This window comes from Zalophus californianus, chromosome 13 (assembly GCF_009762305.2).
Source record: "Zalophus californianus isolate mZalCal1 chromosome 13, mZalCal1.pri.v2, whole genome shotgun sequence".
Taxonomy (NCBI): Eukaryota; Metazoa; Chordata; class Mammalia; order Carnivora; family Otariidae; genus Zalophus; species Zalophus californianus.
This window is the reverse complement of record NC_045607.1, coordinates 12,992,119-13,009,490: the sequence shown is the minus strand read 5'-3', so window position 1 is coordinate 13,009,490 and position 17,372 is coordinate 12,992,119. Positions and strand designations below refer to the sequence as shown.

The 17,372-nt window shown below is 56.9% G+C and overlaps 1 protein-coding gene across 12 annotated transcripts in view; it reads left to right on the top strand.

Annotated features, from left to right (window-relative positions):
• The window catches only part of LOC113934370 (DAB2 interacting protein), a 188,510-nt gene extending 171,653 nt beyond the window's left edge, over positions 1 to 16,857 (top strand). For 9 of the 12 annotated variants that reach the window (XM_027615205.2, XM_027615203.2, XM_027615208.2 and 6 more), the window contains 7 exons: positions 114 to 315; positions 1,998 to 2,176; positions 4,052 to 4,940; positions 5,636 to 5,788; positions 7,923 to 8,116; positions 12,781 to 12,868; positions 13,707 to 16,857. In XM_027615205.2, coding sequence (XP_027471006.1) covers positions 114 to 315; positions 1,998 to 2,176; positions 4,052 to 4,940; positions 5,636 to 5,788; positions 7,923 to 8,116; positions 12,781 to 12,868; positions 13,707 to 13,874 — 1,873 coding nt within the window. In that variant the 3' untranslated portion in view covers positions 13,875 to 16,857. The remainder of the gene's footprint in view (positions 1 to 113; positions 316 to 1,997; positions 2,177 to 4,051; positions 4,941 to 5,635; positions 5,789 to 7,922; positions 8,117 to 12,780; positions 12,869 to 13,706) is intronic. The other 3 variants (XM_027615204.2, XM_027615202.2, XM_027615206.2) reach the window with 3 other exon arrangements.
• The last annotated feature ends 515 nt before the right edge of the window (positions 16,858 to 17,372 follow it).

Genomic DNA, 17,372 nt, shown 5'->3' with positions numbered 1-17,372 from the left:
TGGGAGGCAGCTGCAGTGGACCGGGAGGGGTGGGAGTTGAGGCAGGGTGCCTCAGAGAAGGGGGGCTTCTGGGCGGGGCCCCAGGGCACTTACCCTGTCCGCTTTCTGTCCAGGTTTGGCAGCAAGGAGGAGTACATGTCATTCATGAACCAGTTCCTGGAGCACGAGTGGACCAACATGCAACGCTTCCTGTTGGAGATCTCCAATCCCGAGACCATCTCCAACACGGCCGGCTTTGAGGGCTACATCGATCTGGGCCGTGAGCTCTCTAGTCTGCACTCGCTGCTCTGGGAGGCCGTCAGCCAGCTGGAGCAGGTGCCTGGCCCCATGGGGCTGCGGGGGGTCAGGGGCTGGGCCAGATGCTGCCACAGAGCTGGAGGGTGCTCCTCCAGACTAACTGTGGGGGTAAGCGTGTTCGCCCACCCAGGCGCTGGCGCCCAAGGTTCCAACCCAGGCCCTGTCAGCATGTACTGGGGGTCTCTGGGCCCCATTTCCTGGGTGGGGAGTGTCCCATTCACTTTCCAGCAGCTGCCACGGGAGCCCACTCTGCCCACTGGGGCTTTAGCTATGCCTCTGCACGCTCAGAATTGAGTGGACTGACTCCTGCATGAAGGTGTGCTCCCTGCTTGTGAGAAATGTGATCATCTTTAGCTGCGTCTCCAAAAATGTCCTTGCTTTAGGTTTTAAGGCCACTGGTGTGAAAAACGTATACTCTGAAGATGCTACACCTTCCCATGTCAGGCAGGAAGGTGCAGACCTTTCCAGAATTGCCCTTGACCATCAGTTGAAAATCGTACTCCCTAGCCACCTCTGACCCTGCTGCAGCCACCTGGCGTGCGCCCTCTGTGACCTGGGGTCCCACTGTCGCCCCTGCGGCCCCAGCCCGCACAGTGAACAGGTTCTTGGCAGCAAGGGCCAGTCCTGCCAGGATCCACTTCCAGAATATCTGTTGCTTTCCAGGGCCTCAAGAGACCACCTGACAAAAGTAGTTACTGCCTAAACAGGGCTGGAAGACCTCCCTGCTCCTGTCCCATTCCCTAGAGGTGACTGCTCAGGGCACTCTGGTTGTGCAACTTTCTAGATGCCTCTGCTCGTGTGTGAAGTACCCACGCAGGCACAGAGCGCTTTTCCTCTTGTTCGTGGGAAAGTTTGGGCCTGCTCGCTATAGTCAGTCATACCGCACTGCCGCTGGGACCTTCTGACGGCCGCACGCTGTCCCGCACAGGAGCGCCCGGGCCCCTGCACTGTCGCTGGACACTCGGGTTCGGCCCAGCGCTTTGCTGCTGCAGTCCCTTCTGCTTGCGGTATCCATTGCCCTTTGGCTGCGACAGGTGCCGGAGGGGTCATGGCAGTGAGGCCGAGGCCCTCTCTTCCTCCACGGCTGCCAGCACAGGTTGCTCGAGCGGCCGCTGCCCGTGGAGTCCCTGTGCCGGCCTCCGACCGCTGCATCTGCTTGAGCAGGCGGAAGCACGGGAGGTAGCAGCCGCCGTCACAGCTGATGCCGGTGCAGCAAGGATTTGAAATCGAGCTGTTTGCCTCTCAAGTCTGTGCCCTGTTGACTACATGAGTTTTCCCACTTCCTTTCTGCACAAAGTCTTGGAAGCCAGTGCATAAGCACAGGGCCATGCCAGAAGCCTCTCGGATAGGGAGGTGTCACTGTGGCAGATCTGGGGTTCCACCTGGGCTCCCTTCTCTGGGGCACGGGGAGAGGACAAACTGAGGTCAAAGGCTTGGGCTAGGTCCCCATTTCTCCCTTTGGGCCTTGCACCCTTCCCCCACTCCCAGAACTAACTGAGAGGCTTGGGGAAAACGTTCATTTGCAGATTCCTGGCCTTCCCAGCTGCTTCCTAGACCTGCTTCATCTGACAGGTGGGGGAGGGTAGGGCCTGCCTTTTCAAGGGGTTCCTTGGCGATTTTGAACCACAGCAGCTGCAGTGCACTTGGCCTTCCCAAGTGGCCCCCACGGATCACACCTGCCTCTTGCTGTGTATTTGCAGAGCATTGTATCCAAACTGGGGCCCCTGCCTCGAATCCTGAGGGATGTCCACACAGCACTGAGCACCCCAGGCAGTGGGCAGCTCCCAGGGACCAACGACTTGGCCTCCACTCCTGGCTCTGGCAGTAGCAGCATCTCAGCCGGGCTGCAGAAGATGGTGATAGAGAATGATCTCTCTGGGTAAGACCTGCTAGGCGTACCGGGTGTTGTGGGGTACGTGTGCAGGCAAGGCGCAGCCTGTCTGCAGCCTCAACTGGGGAGGAGGATGTCTACACAAATGTTTATGAAATAAGCTAGATGAGACTTGAAATGTGTTATGCAAACTGTAGGCAGTGAACCTTCATTTGGGAAAAATCAGGGAAGGCTTCTTGGAGGAGGTAGTGCCATAGTTTGGGCTTTTTAGGAAAAGTAACATTTCCATTGGCGGAAAAGGTCTTCTACATAGAGGAACTAGCACAAACAAAGACTTGGAGAAATACGCTTTGTTAAAGAACCATTTGGTCCCAAATACCTCTAGATTACCCGGGTGTGTGTTAAAAATACTTTCATGGTATTTCCCGGTTTGAATCAGAATCTCCAGAAGTAGCACTAAAGCATGTGTGTTTTCAGCAAGAGCTTGGGTGACTGACTGCAAGGCTCTCAGTCTGGGAGCTCCAGAAACTAGGTATTGAGGTCCAGACTGCAGTCTGAGACCTCAGCCCCAAGGCATAGTGACCTGTAAATAAGCACCTAGTGGACAGGGAGGCAGAATGTTCTCAGATGTTAATGTCAAAATGAGGATATTCCTTTGAAAGACTTGGGTTTATAGTGAACCATTTCTGCCCCGCTCATGCAATCCCTCCCAGGGGCCGTTTGGGGCCAGCTAGTAAGGATGAGGCTGGGGCTGCAGAGTTGGGAGTTGAGTCTTGTTCTGAGGCATGTAAGCAGGCATGTAAGCAGGCAAGGGCATTGAGATCAAGAAGCAAGGGTGTGTGGTACACAGGACTGGAGGCCCAGGAGGAGGCCAGAGCTGCAGAGGCCTAGGTGCCACTTCCCAGCTCCCTCTGAGTCTTGGGGGCCCATTCATACAGCCTGCCAAGTGAAGCAAAGCAGTTCAGGTGGAAGACATACCTTGGTTAAGAGGTAGCCAGGCATCCCCTCCATCCCAGGCTATGCCAGCTCCAGCTCCCCATTGTTGAACCCTCACCTGCTCAGAGCCCCGTTTACCCCCACCCCCCACAACCTTCCCTCCAAAGCCCACCTGACCTACCACCACACTGTGCTTTCTAAGGAGCCAGCTTCCGGGGAGGGGCCAGGGAGAGGCTGCAAGACGGGGCGGGGGGGGGGGGGGCACGTCCTGCCTCTGCAGGTGCAGACCCTCCCTGCCTGAGTCACACCTTTGGATCCTCCTCTGATCCCTTGTTTTTGCCAGGAACAGCAGCCCCCGCCTGCCAGTCAGACAAAGGTGGCAGCAGGAGGCTGGGCGGGGAGCGGGGGGTGGGGGGGGGTTGGGGAGGCTTCACTAGGTCCCCACTCTGGTTGTCAGTCTGATGAGGAACAAGAGGGAAGAGGCTGCGGGAGCCCCTGTGGCTTTGAAGTCGGACCTTTGGATAGCAGAGAGCCACTGCGTTGTGGGTTTGGGTTTAGCTAAGGGAAATTTTCCAGAACACTCCAGGCCGCAGCACCCAGTGTCCCAAGTGCAGCTGAGCCGGGGACGGGCGTGCCGGGCAGCCTGGCCTGGAACTAGCAACACCGGCCCCTGGAAGGGAGGTGCAGTGTAGGAGCTGCTGTCCTGGCCGCTTGGTCCCTGTGGTGGCTTCTGTGGGGGGCGGGCGCTGCCAGGGCTGTGGTCTGGTGCTGCAGCCGGGCCACTGGTCCCAAGCCTGGCCCATTTCTGCAGCCCTCGCACCTCCTCTCCCCTGCCCTGCCTTCCCCCTCCCCCGCTGCAGCCCCGGCTCAGGCTCAGGCTGCCAGGCCCCTGCAGGTTGGCGGGGCTCTCGGTTTGGACCCGCCTTGGCCGCATTCACAGCTCTTCTCTTCCCCCTTCTTTCCCTGTGTGTGCTTGTCTCCCTGCAGTCTGATAGATTTCACCCGGTTACCGTCTCCAACCCCCGAAAACAAGGACTTGTTTTTTGTCACAAGGTCCTCCGGGGTCCAGCCCTCACCTGCCCGCAGCTCGAGTTACTCGGAAGCCAACGAGCCTGATCTTCAGATGGCCAATGGTGGCAAGAGCCTGTCTATGGTGGACCTCCAAGATGCCCGCACGCTGGACGGGGAGGCGGGCTCCCCGGCGGGCCCCGACACCCTCACTACCGATGGGCAGGCGCCGGCATCTCAGCTGGCGGCCGGGTGGCCGGCCCGGGCGGCCCCAGCGAGCCTGGCAGGGCTGGCCACGGTGCGGCGGGCGGGCCAGACCCCAACCACGCCGGGCACCTCCGAGGGTGCCCCCGGCCGGCCCCAGCTATTGGCGCCGCTCTCCTTCCAGAACCCCGTGTACCAGATGGCGGCTGGCCTGCCACTTTCGCCTCGTGGCCTTGGCGACTCGGGCTCCGAGGGCCACAGCTCCTTGAGCTCCCACAGCAACAGTGAGGAGCTGGCAGCTGCCGCCAAGCTGGGAAGTTTCAGCAGCACCGCTGAAGAGTTGGCGCGGCGGCCCGGGGAGCTGGCGCGGCGGCAGATGTCACTGACTGAGAAGGGCGGGCAGCCCACGGTGCCGAGGCAGAACAGTGCCGGCCCCCAGCGGAGGATCGACCAGCCACCGCCACCACCCCCACCGCCCCCTCCTGCGCCCCGTGGCCGGACGCCACCCACCCTGCTGAGCACCCTGCAGTACCCGCGGCCCTCGAGTGGAACCCTGGCATCGGCCTCGCCTGATTGGGCTGGCCCCGGAGCCCGGCTTCGGCAACCCTCATCTTCGTCCAAGGGTGACAGCCCGGAGCTGAAGCCTCGTGCGGTGCACAAGCAGGTCAGTGCTGCCGTCCCACGGCAGGCCATGCTCTCGGGCCGCCGGGACATCATACCCCACCCATGGCGTGCTGCTCCTGGTCATTTCGCCTGTCCTCAGCTGCCATCCCATGCTGAACACGGCCGCACTTGGCCCCATCCCACCAGCCTGCCCCACACACCACCTCCCCTCTCCCCGCCAAGGCCCACTGGCCCCTGCCTGAATCCTTTGAACCAGGGACAGTGTGGCCTTAGGGTCTCTCTGCCAGTTCCCCCAGGGGCAGCTGGGGCCAGGGAGAAAGAGGGGAGGGGTCTATCCGTCTCTGATTCCAGGCCTGTTAAAGCCCCACCCAGGGTAGGAGTCGACCAGACCCCCAGCACCCCCACCTTCATGCTCTGAGCTGGCCTCCAGGGCTTTCGTGTCACCCTGGAGCCGCACACAGTATGTGGGACAGATGTGCTCTGGGTTGAATGCCCACCTGCCTGGCCAAACTCACCTGGGTGGCAGAGAGGGGCACTCAGGCCACCTGGGCTCTTGACTCCGCCCAGGCTGCCATCCGGGAGTGGGAATTCCTGAGTTGGAGACTGTATTGGTAGTTGCCTGGCCAGCTGGAGGTCCCCTACCCTTGCCATGTCCCTGAGCCACTTGTCCCTGTGACTCACCTGGTGCCACCCCCCTGCCTCCCTCCAGCCCCTCACAGCTGTGTTTCATTGTAGGGCCCTTCACCTGTGAGCCCCAATGCCCTGGACCGCACGGCCGCTTGGCTCTTGACCATGAACGCGCAGTTGTTAGAAGACGAGGGCCTGGGCCCAGACCCCCCCCACAGGGATAGGCTAAGGAGTAAGGAGGAGCTCAGCCAAGCAGAAAAGGTAAAGCTGGACCCTGGCAGTTTGGGGCAGGGCGGGGCTGCCTGCCTGTGCCCGCTGGCAATGTTCTCTTCCCTTGAGCCCTGAATGAGGGATGCTGCTTGTTCCCTGCGTGTGGCCAGTCCCCCCTCAACCCCTGGTCCCCAGTGGCCTCTGGAAGAAGAGCAGCAAGAGAGATTTAGCTTAGAGCTGAGAATTCCTATACAGGCTGTACATGAGACTCACCTGGAAATTGTACTGAATCCAGACTCCTGGTACCTCGTCCTCAGGCCTCTGGGAGGCCCCTTCCCCGAGGGACCTGGCCATCGAGCTTCTGCGAGGCCTTCCTTGAGGACTTGAGGACTGGGGGTGCCAAAGAGGCACATGGAGACCGTCATGGGGAGCTTCGTGCATGAGGAGGCAGAGAGGTGTGGGTCCCCGAGACAGCTGGGAGGGCCACCCCCCACTATGTCCCCTACTCTGGGTTTGTGCCTGTCCAGAGCCTGACTCTTGCCCAGTTCCTGTCTCCACCAGGACATGAGAGAGAGCCAGGTGAAGGGTCCTACTGCTACTGAGAGGTTTTCTTCCCCCTAGGGGGGGAAATGGTTCTAAAATATCCGGATTCCACCCACCACACACATCTAGCATTTAGTGAGGCAGTGGGGGGGCAGGGGCTTCTTTCCTCCCAAATTCTCCCTGTTGTTATGGCAACTGCCCTGGATCCATGGCTGGTTCTCATGTCCTCCTGTGGGCCAAAGCCCAGGAAGATGCAGGGCCCAGGGCAAGGCCCCTCAGAATGGTACTTATTCCACTCCCCAGATGCCCTCGCCTCGGCCCTAGGAAAGCCTTAGCAGCCTCTCAGGCAAGGGCACGGAAGTCCGGGTGGCAGCTCTCCCTCGTCCTGGCCTAGGGCGAGGTTCATGTCCATGCTGCATTCCGCCACCTTCCACCATCCCCTTAGTCCACTGCATCCACCTGCTTTCACCATAATTATGTCAAGGGGACAAGGCAAGCTGGGGCACAGTGCTCCAAGAGCCATAGTGTGGTTAGGCCAAAAGTTGGGCCAGCCTTAGCTCCCTTTGTGAGCCTGGGGCTGGGCTCTGCACCTCTCGGGGACCCAGAGTCCCATTCATGACTTGTAAGGACCACCCGAATGACTGCAGGGGTCAGGCTGCAGCTGGAGGGCCCTCTTTCCTTGCCAATCCATGGCTGAATGAGCTACCGCTTCTCTCGTCCTCTCTGCTACTAACCCTCACAAGGCAAATCTGGGGGAGGCCTTGTTCTCTCGAGCCCCCTGGAAACCTGGTACTGCCTCTGTCAGGGAGGAGCCTCTCTACCCCGCTCTGGCTAGCTGAGCAAGACTTGGGATGGGCCAGGGTCCTCTCTCCCAGAGCCAAGCTCTCCTGTGGGTCCAGCTTTGCTTTAGGAGCTTAGCTTGGGGCTAAGGCTGGGCCTCTCCCCAGTCAGCTGGATTTGCTGCCTCTTAACCTTTGCTGAAGTGAATTAGGCCTCCGTTGCCTAGGACTCCAGGAGAGGCTCTTCCTGCCTCCCCAGTTGTCACAGTACCCTGGCCCCCAACCCCTTGATTCTAGTGTCAACCCCACCTTACCTTTAACATCTCCCCTCCGCCCCCACTTCCCCATGCCACCGCCCTTGCTTCAGGGTCAAATAGAGGCTGGGAGGCTAGGCTCTCACTCCACTGGTTAGTCACTCTCCATGGGACTGGGCCACCTTGCCTTCTGGGCCTCAGTTTCCCCTCCTGTAGAGTCCCTACCTTTCAGGGTGCTATCAGATTTTAACATATCCAGGAGAGTTTTTAACATTTGTTTATTATAAAAAAGAGCTCAGTGCTCTCAGTTAAACCCTTACTTCTGAGATTTGGGTTTGAGTCTCCATTCCCTCATAGTTGTAAGGTCACGCTGCAGGGGTAGGAGGTTGGAGGGTAGAGAGCCCTGGACGGAGACAGGCTTGGCGTCTCACCCTGGCCCTTCTGGCTGGGCTCTGAAGGCGTCTCCTCACTGTGTGAAGGTGAAGGTGGTGAAGACCCCTGGTACATTTCAAGCTGGGCTCCCTCCCCGCCCTGTGCTCCTGCTCTGGCTCACGAGGCTGTGCTCTCTGTCCTGGGTGCCGTGCCCGTGGCATGCTGCCCTCCCGGCAGGACCTGGCAGTGCTGCAGGACAAGTTGCGAATCTCTACCAAGAAGCTGGAGGAGTATGAGACCCTGTTCAAGTGCCAGGAGGAAACGACACAGAAGCTGGTGCTAGAGTACCAGGCACGGCTGGAGGAGGGTGAGGAGCGGCTGCGGCGGCAGCAGGAGGACAAGGACATCCAGATGAAGGGCATCATCAGCAGGTGAGGCAGCCTCTTCCTGCCCTGGGCCAGTTCTGGCCCCCCTCCACCCACCCACCCCGCATAGGCACACAGCAGGCAGACCGCCCTCCTGATCAGCGGCAGGGGAGCCAAGAGTGGAAGGAGGGAGGAGGAGAGTGTGCCAGGCAGCGGAGACAGTGTGGCCCAGGCCTGGAGGTGGGAGGCAGCCTGGAGCGTGGGGAGCCCTACTCGGTGTGGTGTGTGTTGATGGTAGAATGCAAGGTTGGGCCCGGCAGAAGCGAGGTTAGTGAAGGCCAGCTCACATAGGGCCTGTGACCCCTGTAAGGAGTCCTGTTTTCTTGGTCAGCGCTCTAAGGGGAGGTAGGATTGGAGGTGCCAGGCAACACAGTGAGGACCCAATTCAGGGCAGGAAAAGTAGGGATAAGTCAGTTACACTCAGTGGGTGAAGGAGAAGGAGGCAGAATAACCCCCAGATTTCTACCAAGAGCATCTGGGTGTCTTGGTACCGGTTGCTGAGAGGAGGATCTTGGGGAGCTCAGCCCAGCCATGCTGGGACAGATCCCACGTTTGGGATCCGTTGAGTTTTGAGGTGCCTGTGAGTTATCCAGGAAAGATTTCCAGAGGACCGTTGGCTTTGATGCTGACTCTCATCTCTGTCGACGGCTTGGGTATCACATGCTGTGGTGATTTTCTCTCTCTCGTTCTGTCTCCACCCGTGGGCAGGGTGGGTACACCCTCATGCATGTCTGTAGGCAGGGAGTACAGTGAAGGGGTAGCATCCTGGCCGCCCCCAGCGCCCCAGCTGGGAAGTTCACTTCTTCACGACAGCAATAGCAGGCAGAAGAGGACGCAGTGTGGGTTTTGCAGCTTGTTTGCACGGCACAAGAATCTGTCATCCGGACAGGTGTAGCAGGTGTGCCATAGCCAGGAAATTTCCCCACCTAGCCTCATGCTTCATCCACTACAGAAACCCTTTCCAGGTTCTTCCTCTTTAGGCTGCCTGTTTCTCTGTCCTAATTATTGTCTGCTTCGCTTACCTGTGGGTTTGTTCATTGTAAAACGGTTAGCATGAGCAGAGGGCCTATAACTGGGGTGACTGGAAATCCACTGTTCACTTGACTGCCGGCTCTGTTCTCGGCTCACTAATGCTTCTCAAACTAACCACCACCTTCTCGTTGTGCCTCTTCTCTGAAGGGGGCGTGCTCTCTGAATTCAGGGGCTTACTTAACACATTAATTTCTACTAACCCATCCCGCTGTATTTCCTCCTTAATGGAAACGTCAATTTTCAATTTGGTTGATAGCATGATTTGAATCCTTCTATGTTATTACTAGTTTTTCTATCTACTTGTTTACTGTTCTATTAGTTATTGAGAAAAGGGTATTGAAGTGTTTAATTGTAATTATGGATTTGTGTATTTCTCTTCTTTTTTCTATTGTTTCTGCTTTATGTACACTGAAACTATGCATCCACATCTAGGAGTTATGTGCTGGTGATGAACTAACATCTTTCTTGTTATGAAGTCACCTTCTTTATCCCTCATAATATTCTTTGCTCTGAAATCTGCTTTGTTTGGTGTTGATTATAGGTATCCCAACTTTATTTGGATCCGTATTAGCCAGGTATATCCTTTCTTATCCTTACGCTTTTAACCTATTTGTGTCTTTCTATATAAATGAGTTTTTTTATAGACACCTTATTGTCTGTTCTTGGTTTTTATCTAATCTGGCAGTTCCTGGAGTATTTAGACCATTTACATTTAATGTAATTATCAATATAATTATGTTTAAATCTCTTAATGTTGCTACTGTTTTCTGTTGGTACCATCTGTTCTGTTCCCTTTTCTCCTGCACTCTTGGATTGAGCATTTTTATGATTGCATTTTATCTTTCTTACTGGCTTATTAGCTATATCTCTGTTGTCACCATCTAGGGCAAGAGTTGGAAACTTGCCGTAAAGGGGCAGATAATAAATATTTTAGGCTTTGCAGACCATATGGCCTCTGTAAGTGTTCAACTTTGCTGTTTTAGCAGAACTATGTGTGTGGTGTGGCTGTTTACAAAAACAGGCAGTGGGCCAGTGGGGCCCTCACTGTCAGGCTATAATAGTAGGGATTCTGTCATTACTTTTGTTGTTTTGGTCTTTATTCTCTGGCTGTTTTTAAGATTTTTTTTTTAATCATTGATTTGATAATTTGATTATGATGATCCTTGACATGGTTTTCTTCATGTTTCTTGGGTTTAAGCTCTTGGATCTATAGGTATGCTGTCCTGCCTACCCAGTCTCTTTTCTGGGAATCCCATCCCACATATGTTAGGCTGCTTTATATTGTCCCGCATTGCACTGATGCTCTGTTGTGTCCTATTTTTTTTTTTTTTACTTTTTTTCCCTTGTTGTATCTTAGATAATTTCTGTTCCTATGTCTGCAAGATTAATAATCATTTCTTCTTCAGTGTCTAATGTGCTATTAATCCTACCCAGTATTTTTTAATTTCATTTCAGATACTGTGTTTTTCACCTTCAGACTTTCAGCTTGGTTTAAATTCTGTCCATTTCTCTTCTCATCATGCTTATGCTTTCCTCTGTATTTTCTCAAACATGTGGAAATACATTTACAGTAGTTGTTTCGGTGTCTACGAATCCTGTCATCTGTGACATTTCTGAGTCTGTTTTTATTAATTTTCTTCCTGGTTATTGGTTCTATTTTTCTACTTATGTTTGGTGATTTTTGGTTGGATGCCAGACATTGTGACTTTTATGTAGGTGTGGGATGCTTTGTGTTCTTTTAAATATTTTTGAGGCTTTGTTCTGGGATGCAATGAGGTTATTTGGAATGAGTTTGCTTCCTTGGAGGCTTACATTTGAGCTTTGTTGGGGAGGGTCTGGACAGCCTTTAATCTAGCCTAACCTGGCCCCACTGCTGAGGCAATTTCCTTCTGGGATTCTACTTTATGTTCCTGTGTTAGTATGTCTTTCCACTCTGCCAGGTAGGAGTATGAACTCTCCCTGGGGTGGTTTTGTTCTAATGTTTCAGTGGTTCCTACCCCAGCCTGGCTGTGTTCTCACAGGTCTGCAGACCCGTCCCCAGCCAAAGACTCAAAGGGAACTCTCAGGAAATACGTGGCCTTGTCCCTGTGTCTTCCTCTTCTCGAGCACCACTTCCCTGGGTCTCCTCAACTCCGAGACATTACTTTCCTTCTTCTCTTTGGCCTGGACACTCCAGGCAGTGAGCGGAGCTCGGCTCATGTGTTTCCTTTTCTTAGGACACACTGCCTATTGTTCAGTGTCAGGAAACTGTTTTTTCATGTGTTTCATTTGGTTTTCTAGTTTCTTATTGTCGCTGTTTGATGGCAGGAGGGTAAATCCGGTCCCTGTTTTCCCACCAACCGGAAGCACAAGTCTCTATCCCCTAGTGTAATTTCCCTTCAGATTGACACCATCCAGTGCCCCTCTGCTCCCCGGTCCTCCCTCCCTGCTTCTTACAGGCTTTACTCAATGTCTGATCTTCCTGTGACAAGGAACAACCCCCCCTTGGCATGGCCCCTCACCCCTTCCTCCTGATCAGTGCTCCCTGACTGCTGATCCCATTGACTTCTCACAAGGGCCCTGTGGGTCCCTGCCCCAGCACCGTTGACCTCCCTGTGCACCTTCTGTGTCAGGTGCTCGGTGCCCACCCAGGGGTTAGGGGACTGCCCTGCTGGCCTGGAGAAGTTGTACAGGTGGCGATGGGCATGAAGCCTTGGGAGCCGGCAAGCTTGTCTGAGAAGAGTGTGGGGAGCAAGAACAACGGGCTGGGACAGACCCCTGCAGAGCCCTGACATGCTGGGGGCAGGCAGGACAGGCATCTGCAGAGCAGTGGCCTGACAGCTAGGAGGCAAACCCAGAGAGTGTGGGGTCCAGAAACTCATGGAAGAGCATCAGAAGGTGGGTGTGAGCCACTATGATTGACAGGTTCATGAGGGACCTGCAAGGTGAGGCCAGGAGGGGTTTCAGGGAAGGAGCAGCTGGTGACAGACACCACACATGCCTTAGCTCTGAGCTTCTGCAGACAGTGTTCTTCTAGTCTTCCCTACTCATTACCGACCTTCAGACCTTGCTTGTACCCCACCCCACCCTCCAGGACAGTTACCTGCTTCCTGTTCTCTGTTCCCATGGCCTCCAGGCCTCCCATGCAGGGCATGGCCACTGTCTGCCAATCTGTATCCCTGCTGCCTTGTAACTTTTTGAGAGTTGGAGATCTCTACTTTATTCATCCCGCTACGTCAGCTGCTAGGCACGTCTTGGCATAGACTTGTTGAATGCCGAGTGGGTGGAGAAAGCCCTAGAGCCCTGCAGGGTTTTCGTCCTCCTACCCATGCCACGGGATCTTCTGACATTATACCCCCTGCCTTGCTCTGGGAGGCGGTGAAGATCTAACCCCCACCCCTGCCCACCTTGGCTCCTGGAAGAACATCGGGAAATGGGCAGCTCCAAGGGCTTCTGGGGGATTTGGGAACAGAGTCAGGGGCAGGTGAAGTATAAGGAAGGAGTAGACCCATCTCATGTCAGTTTGGAGGCCATCTGGAGGGGCTTTCCTAGTAGGTGCCCTCCGTGTAGGTGTGATGGCTTCTTCCCGCAGGGACCCACCCCACCTCCTTAGCTGCCCCCTCAAGTGCCAGCTTGACTGTCCTTGTGTCTGGTCACAGGTTGATGTCAGTGGAGGAGGAGCTGAAGAAGGACCACGCTGAGATGCAAGCAGCTGTAGACTCCAAACAGAAGATCATTGATGCCCAGGTGGGTTCTCGCCCTTTGCTCAGCCATAGGTGTTAAAGGACCTGGGGTAAGGAGGGGGTGACTGACAACGCTACATTCTCAGTCATAACCCCACTATAAAAGCTGAGGAATAGGAGGCCAGGATCTCTGATCCAAGAAGTCAGGCTTGGAGGTCTCAGTGGACCACAAGCTCACTGGGACAGGCTGTGAAAGGGGCGGGACAGCTCCTTCCCTACTGGGGCAACTTGGTGAGTACTGCCTTTCGCCAAGGGTACTGACCAAAGTGTGGAAGCTTTTGGGAGGGGAATGGGGATGGCTTGGGGTGACAGCAGGCTGGGCAGACGGAGCAGGGGGGCTCTTGTTCAGAGCTGTGGCTTCCCGGCTGCATTGAGAGAGGAAGCACATAAGAGACTGGCCTCCACTCTCCTTCCCTGCACTCCTTTCCTCTCACTCACCCGGCAATAGGGCCAGGCCTTGCTCAGATTATAAACGTAAAAACAGCATGGAGCAGCCAGGAGCCGCGATCTCCGTGTCACGCGCACGCTGGCAAGGACACAAACCCTCGGGGCTCGGCGGCTGATGGGCGACACCGCTAGGGCTGCTCTGACTGGGGAGAAGCAGTGACGGGAGAGACGTAGGAAGGCAGGCGCAGGGTCTCGGGCCATGGCACTGAGGCCACCTGCCCGGCACGCCCGCGGCCCCGTCACCTCGGCACCTTTCCGGCCCCTTGCACGCTGTGGACTCCCAGTCCTCCCCACGTGTCCTCCCAGCACCGCTGATGGGCGCACACAGCCCCGGGGAGACCCCTGTCCCAGTATGGTCCCCCTGTGGCCCCAGCTAACGCCCTCTTTGCCCCCAGGAGAAGCGCATCGCCTCACTGGACGCCGCCAACGCCCGCCTCATGAGCGCCCTGACGCAGCTGAAAGAGAGGTACAGCATGCAAGCCCGTAACGGCGTCTCCCCCACCAACCCCACCAAATTGCAGATTACTGAGAACGGCGAGTTCCGAAACAGCAGCCATTGTTAACCTGCCCAAGGAGGGAGGACCGTGGCGGCTCGGGGCCAGCCTCAGCCTGGGGAGCCCCAGCGCGGGGGCGGGAGGCCCAGGCCCCCCCCTTCCCTCCACCTGCGGTCCAGGAGGTGCCACGGAGGGAGCCTCGACAGACTGACGCAGCGTGGGCCCGCTCCCCTCTCTTCTGGCCCGAGAAGCGAGTTCGGTGCAGGCCAAAGAGACTGCAGGCTGGGGGGTGGGACGGCCTGGGGCAAGCAGGGGGCCTGCCAAAATATGTCTCTGCTGGTTATTGAATTTGGTGTGTATCACCTTTCTTTCTTGACCTGGCCAAATGCATGTACCCCCTACACCCTCCCTAGGGAGGGAGCACCTGCAGAGGTGGAGGATTGAAGCGGTGGGGGCCCAGGCGCCTGCCCTGGGGGACTTGCCCCTTGGTTCCAGGGGCTGATCGGTCGATTGGCAGGCAGGGAGAGGGTGGGAAGGACGGAGCCGTTGGAGTTCCTGTCCCCCGCAGGTCTCCACCCTGAGCACCTGCCACTGCATGCGCCCTGTCCGGGGACCCTTCCTGGCTGTGAGGAACCGAGGATTCCCCCCTGTACCTGCCCCCAGACTCCCCGTCCCCCCCTTCCTTATTTGTGTTGCCAAACAGACCCAGTGAGGATCCTGGCTCTTTCTTCTGGGCCCTTGTCTCTGTGGGGAGGATCCAGAGCCTCCCTCACTTGCCACCTGGGCCCAGCCTGACACTCCGGGGCTCCCCAAAGCCAAAGATCTGGGCAGAGTGGGCCCAGATGCCTCTGTGCCTGGTACCCGCCCTTCTCCTGGGGCCGGCGCACCGGGATGCAGTGGCCCTTCAGGGAGTGGCCAGCGGTTCTCACCCTGAGAGAACGGCTGATCTTCCCTGATGGATGGTGAAAAGAAAGTCTGATGCCAGTAGGCCCTGAGAAGGTGGATAACTGTGATTTTTTTTCCTTTCACAGTATGCATTAGAAACAAAAGCCCGCTTGCTCGCTTGCTGGAACACAGGGGCCTTTTAAATTGAGCGTGCGCACTGCATGGGAAATAGCGGCCCTGGAGGATGTTAGACTTGCTCCCTCTCCAAGACAGCAGCAGCCTGCACCAGGCCCCGTGTGTGCGGCCGGCCTCCTCCTCACCCTTCCCGGGCCCCCCGGCCGAGGACCCAGGCGCTGCAGACAGGAGAGGGGCACGGCTGGGGCTGGTTTTCCCCAGCTCTAGGCTGTTCTGTGGCTTCTCAGCCCTCCCTGCTCCCCCCCTCCCCCCCGCCTTGCGGGACATAGGTGGGCAGGAGCTTGGGTCTGTCTCGGCCCTTCCCTGTTCCCACCCCCAGCCCTGGTAATCTCGGGCGGGAGCTGGGCGTTTGCCCCACAGCAGCAGCAGAGCCAGGGCCGCAGAGCCGGGGCTGGGCGATTCGCGGGAGCTGCCCCCTCTGCCTCAGCCTCAGGAAGCTGAGGAGACCCTTGGAAAGAGCACTGAGCCCTTCCCGCCCCTGGGGCTGGAGGCCTGCCGCTGCCAGGGGCCCAGGTCACCACAGAGCCCACCGGGTCGGGGAGTGTGGGGAGGGTGGCCCAGACCACACAGCACCCTGTCCTGGCCCATGTCCTGGGAGGGGGCTCTTAGATGCAGCCTGCAGTTCAGTTAGGCCAGAGATTGGCCGATGAGGAGAGGGCAGGCCCCCGAGGGTCACAGACCTCAGGAAGGAAGGCCGTGGGGGCTGTGGCCCTGCCCCCACTCGTGGCCACACAGGCAGGGCCCGGCCCCCAGTGACATACTGTGGCAGTGACATACTCCTCCCCTCCTCCCCCCCACCCCTCTCCCACTGATGCCTCGATGCCTCGTAGAGCAACCTCGGACTGAGCGCCTCTTAGCAATACGGGGGAGGTTCCCAGGGCCCCGGGGCCCGGACAGCAGGGTGCAGGAGGCCAGCGCAGGTCTGGTGCTGGCGGCCCTTGGCGTGGGTTGTGAGCTCTCAGGCCGAGAGCCTTACTTACTTAGTGCAAAAACTGTAAAAGTGTACAGACTCTTCACAGATTTTTATCTGAATTGCAAGTCTGACAATTTTTGTAAATGTTCTTGGTGTTCAACTTAATGTAACTATTTCACCTAATGGTTGTACATAGTCCTTTAGTCCTGGTGCTGCCGGGGGCTGCCCGGGACCGCTGCTCTCCAATGGTGTGTATTTTATTTTTTAATCTAGAGAACAGTATTGGGCAGGAGGAAGAGGTTTGGGATTTGGGTGTTGGGGTTTTTCCGTACCCATGGCGTGTAGTTGCTGGCTTTGCAGCGTGCGGTCTGGGTGGGGTGCTGGGGACCTGCGCCCTGACCAGACCAGCAGAGGGGCTCCTGTCCCGGCCACGCAGAAGCTGTGTCCCAGTGTTGGGCCGTTTGCCACAGGGCCAGAGGGAGGAGGAGTGAGGGAAGGCAGGCCCTGCTCTGGGAAGATAAGGCCCCAGGTCCCCGGGGCCCCAGGCCCAGCGTCTGCCGGAGACAGCTCTCCCCGCTGCCAACACAGAGAGGCCTGACTTTTTTGCTTAACTTGTATGTTTAGGGTGAAGGAAACTGCCAAACTTCCTATGAGTGAAGACTTTTTTCCGACTGCCCAGAAAGGGGGGTGGGGAACCAAGGCCAGAGCTCCACACACCGCCCCCCCTCCCATGGAGCATCTGCCCCCGGGGTACGCCTCTCTCCCTGCCGCCCGCCCGTCCGCGGAAGGCAGGCTGTCCAGGGAAACAGCCCCTCTTTTCTACACCTTTGGCCCCAAAGCCGCCCCCAGCCCCACACCACCTCCTCGCTCCCCCTTTTGTAAGTATGTGAAAAAGAAAAAAATGCAAACGTTGGGAGTCTTGGCTGGAGCTCCTCCTTCCAGCTGTGACTTTTAACTATGTAATAATGTACAGAGAAAGTTGTTGGTGTTCTAAGACTGTGTGGCTGTGCAATTTCTGTACATTTGCAATTAGAAATATTAAAGATTTATTTAGCTATTTTAAGCCTGACTCGCCTCCATTCAGCTGTGTCTCAGGAGATTTTCCAGGGGCGACTCTTGCGTTGTGGGCCTATATTGTCCTTCACCAAGGGGCAGCAACACGGAGTTCGCCCTGGTGGTACTTGTGGACAGGGGAGACCCCTAGAACGGGGGTAGTGGTGGTCTCGGCTTACTGAGGGACCTGAGACTGTCTCCTCTAGCAGGTTGGGGTCTCTCCGCTTAGAGAGTGGAGCAGTGCCTTCTTCAGGGCCCTTCCTGGGCTCCGATAAGCTCCGAAGGGAGTCCTTTGCTTGTTCCCCAGCCCCAGGGGGATGGTGTGGCCCCTGCACTTCCTGCAGCAGACACCATCTCCTGCCAGGCTCTATGTCAGACGCCTTCTCTAGGGTAGGGGCGAGAGTTTGGTCCATGTCACCAGCAGGTCAAGGCTGAGCTGGCTAAACGAAATTTCGAATGCCTGGAAGGCCCCAATTCATGGGGCTCTCACGAGCCAGACCCGTTTGCAAGGCCCCACTCAG